Here is a 1709-nt window from a genome sequence, read left to right on the forward strand (position 1 = left end):
TAGCTTCCGCCTTTTTCGTGCATTTCCCCGCGCGGCTGATTTGCGCTCGCACGTGTCCCCAGGAAAATGGCCAATCCAAGCGTTTTTCGTGGGCTAATTTTTGGACCGCTTTAAACATAGTTCGCTACAGTTTTTCCATGGGATCTTGCCGTCCGAGTGGAAGCGAGAAGGCAACATCACTATCAGTGACTCCTGCCGAGCGCTGCTTTCCTTGTAACCAAACGAGCATAATGGATGGAAGATCTCCCCTAGAAAAGCTGGGGGCCCCTGTACGTACCCTTCAAAATTTCTACATGGGATTTGCTACCCTGGATATTTCTAGCCACCAAACAAGCCCTAAGATGACCTAAGCTAAGTCGGGCGTAACCGTAGGATACTAGGATCGCATTATGCTACAATGCCTGAACTTCTAGAAACCAGAAAAATAATCATCCAAAAAGCTAGTTGCATGTTGGCGTCACCTCTGCTGTCATCATCAGAGTCAAACCATGTTTAGTAGTATGTATACATCAGAGATGATGAGCCGATCGGAGTTAAGAAAATCGAGTGCCGATCAACCGAACAGCTAAATTTGACTTGAGCACACCGGCGGCATAATCCAGTACGTACGTACCAAATAAACAAGGCGTTTCTAATCAATTCAAGGTTTTCTGATCTCCTTCCCCAAGTCATTTGCGCTGACAACATCAGCAAATTTGAGCTGTTGCTTTAGAACGAATCTTCCAGGGTACTCGGCCTACAGCCGTAAGGCTCAACCATTTATTGTTTATTGACCTGGTCTGTGTTTGACTTGGAATCATCTTCTTCTAGTCTTCAGCTCTCGTGTTTTATTACTTTTCTCGTCTTCCTATCCATTTCCATCCAGTTGCGACTAGTTCTAGACTACACATTCTTATTGTGGCTGCCCCATCGGCCCAACATATATAAAGCTCGGTCGACAGAAGGCGAAGGTCAGAAGTGCGGATCTGTACAGCAAACAAGCAACCAGAAGCAACGGACGTGGAGATAGTTCAAAACTTCAACTTGGATTGGTTTGATGGCGCGCGGTAAGGTGGCTGAGTGGATACGGAAGCGGACGATGCCGAGGAAGTCGTCGTCGTCCCGGCGCCGGAGCAGTACTCCCAGTGCGGCGTTGGAGGAGCCGATACTAAGAGAGGCGGCGCCGGCGATGGACAGCTGGAGCGGGGCTCCCTCGCCGGCGCGGACAAAGGCGGATTCGAAGGTCCGGTCGGCCGTTCGGCGGTGGCGGCCACGCGTGAACGTGGTGGCCGTGCTTTACGACAAGGTGGTGTACCACCTGATGTGGCTGGTCGAGTCCGTCGTGGTGGTCGGAAGGCTGGTCTTCTTTCTCATGCGCTACGGCTTCAAACAGCTCTAAGCTCAACTACCATGATCTTCAGTCTGCCCAGCGCTGAGGGGATGGACACGAAGCGTCGCTCTGTGATTCGTTGGTTCACTGTTTTTCTTTTCATTCGCCATTTTTCAGCTGCTTTTGACCCGCAGGAAGTTGTAAATTCCCTCGGCCCTCTTGTGTACAAAAAGAGACTTCTTTAATTTCTTGCTTGGAAGTTGGAACTCGAAATGTCTCACCTCGGAAATGTCTCAACTTGTATGAACGAACATTTGGAATGTCGTCGTCTCCTCTTGGTACGTGGAAAAATTACGGAGCAATTTGTTATGTTCTAGTAGCTCCTCGGTAAGCAGTCTGT

At 49.4% G+C, this 1709-nt stretch overlaps 1 protein-coding gene across 1 annotated transcript; it reads left to right on the forward strand.

The window, feature by feature from the left end:
- The first annotated feature begins 968 nt into the window (after positions 1-968).
- On the forward strand, positions 969-1378 carry LOC124660601. The gene has a single exon (XM_047198427.1). The coding sequence runs from the start codon at positions 1037-1039 to the stop codon at positions 1376-1378; it is 342 nt and encodes a 113-aa protein (XP_047054383.1). The 5' UTR covers positions 969-1036.
- The last annotated feature ends 331 nt before the right edge of the window (positions 1379-1709 follow it).

Source organism: Lolium rigidum, chromosome 6 (assembly GCF_022539505.1).
Source record: "Lolium rigidum isolate FL_2022 chromosome 6, APGP_CSIRO_Lrig_0.1, whole genome shotgun sequence".
NCBI lineage: Eukaryota > Viridiplantae > Streptophyta > Magnoliopsida > Poales > Poaceae > Lolium > Lolium rigidum.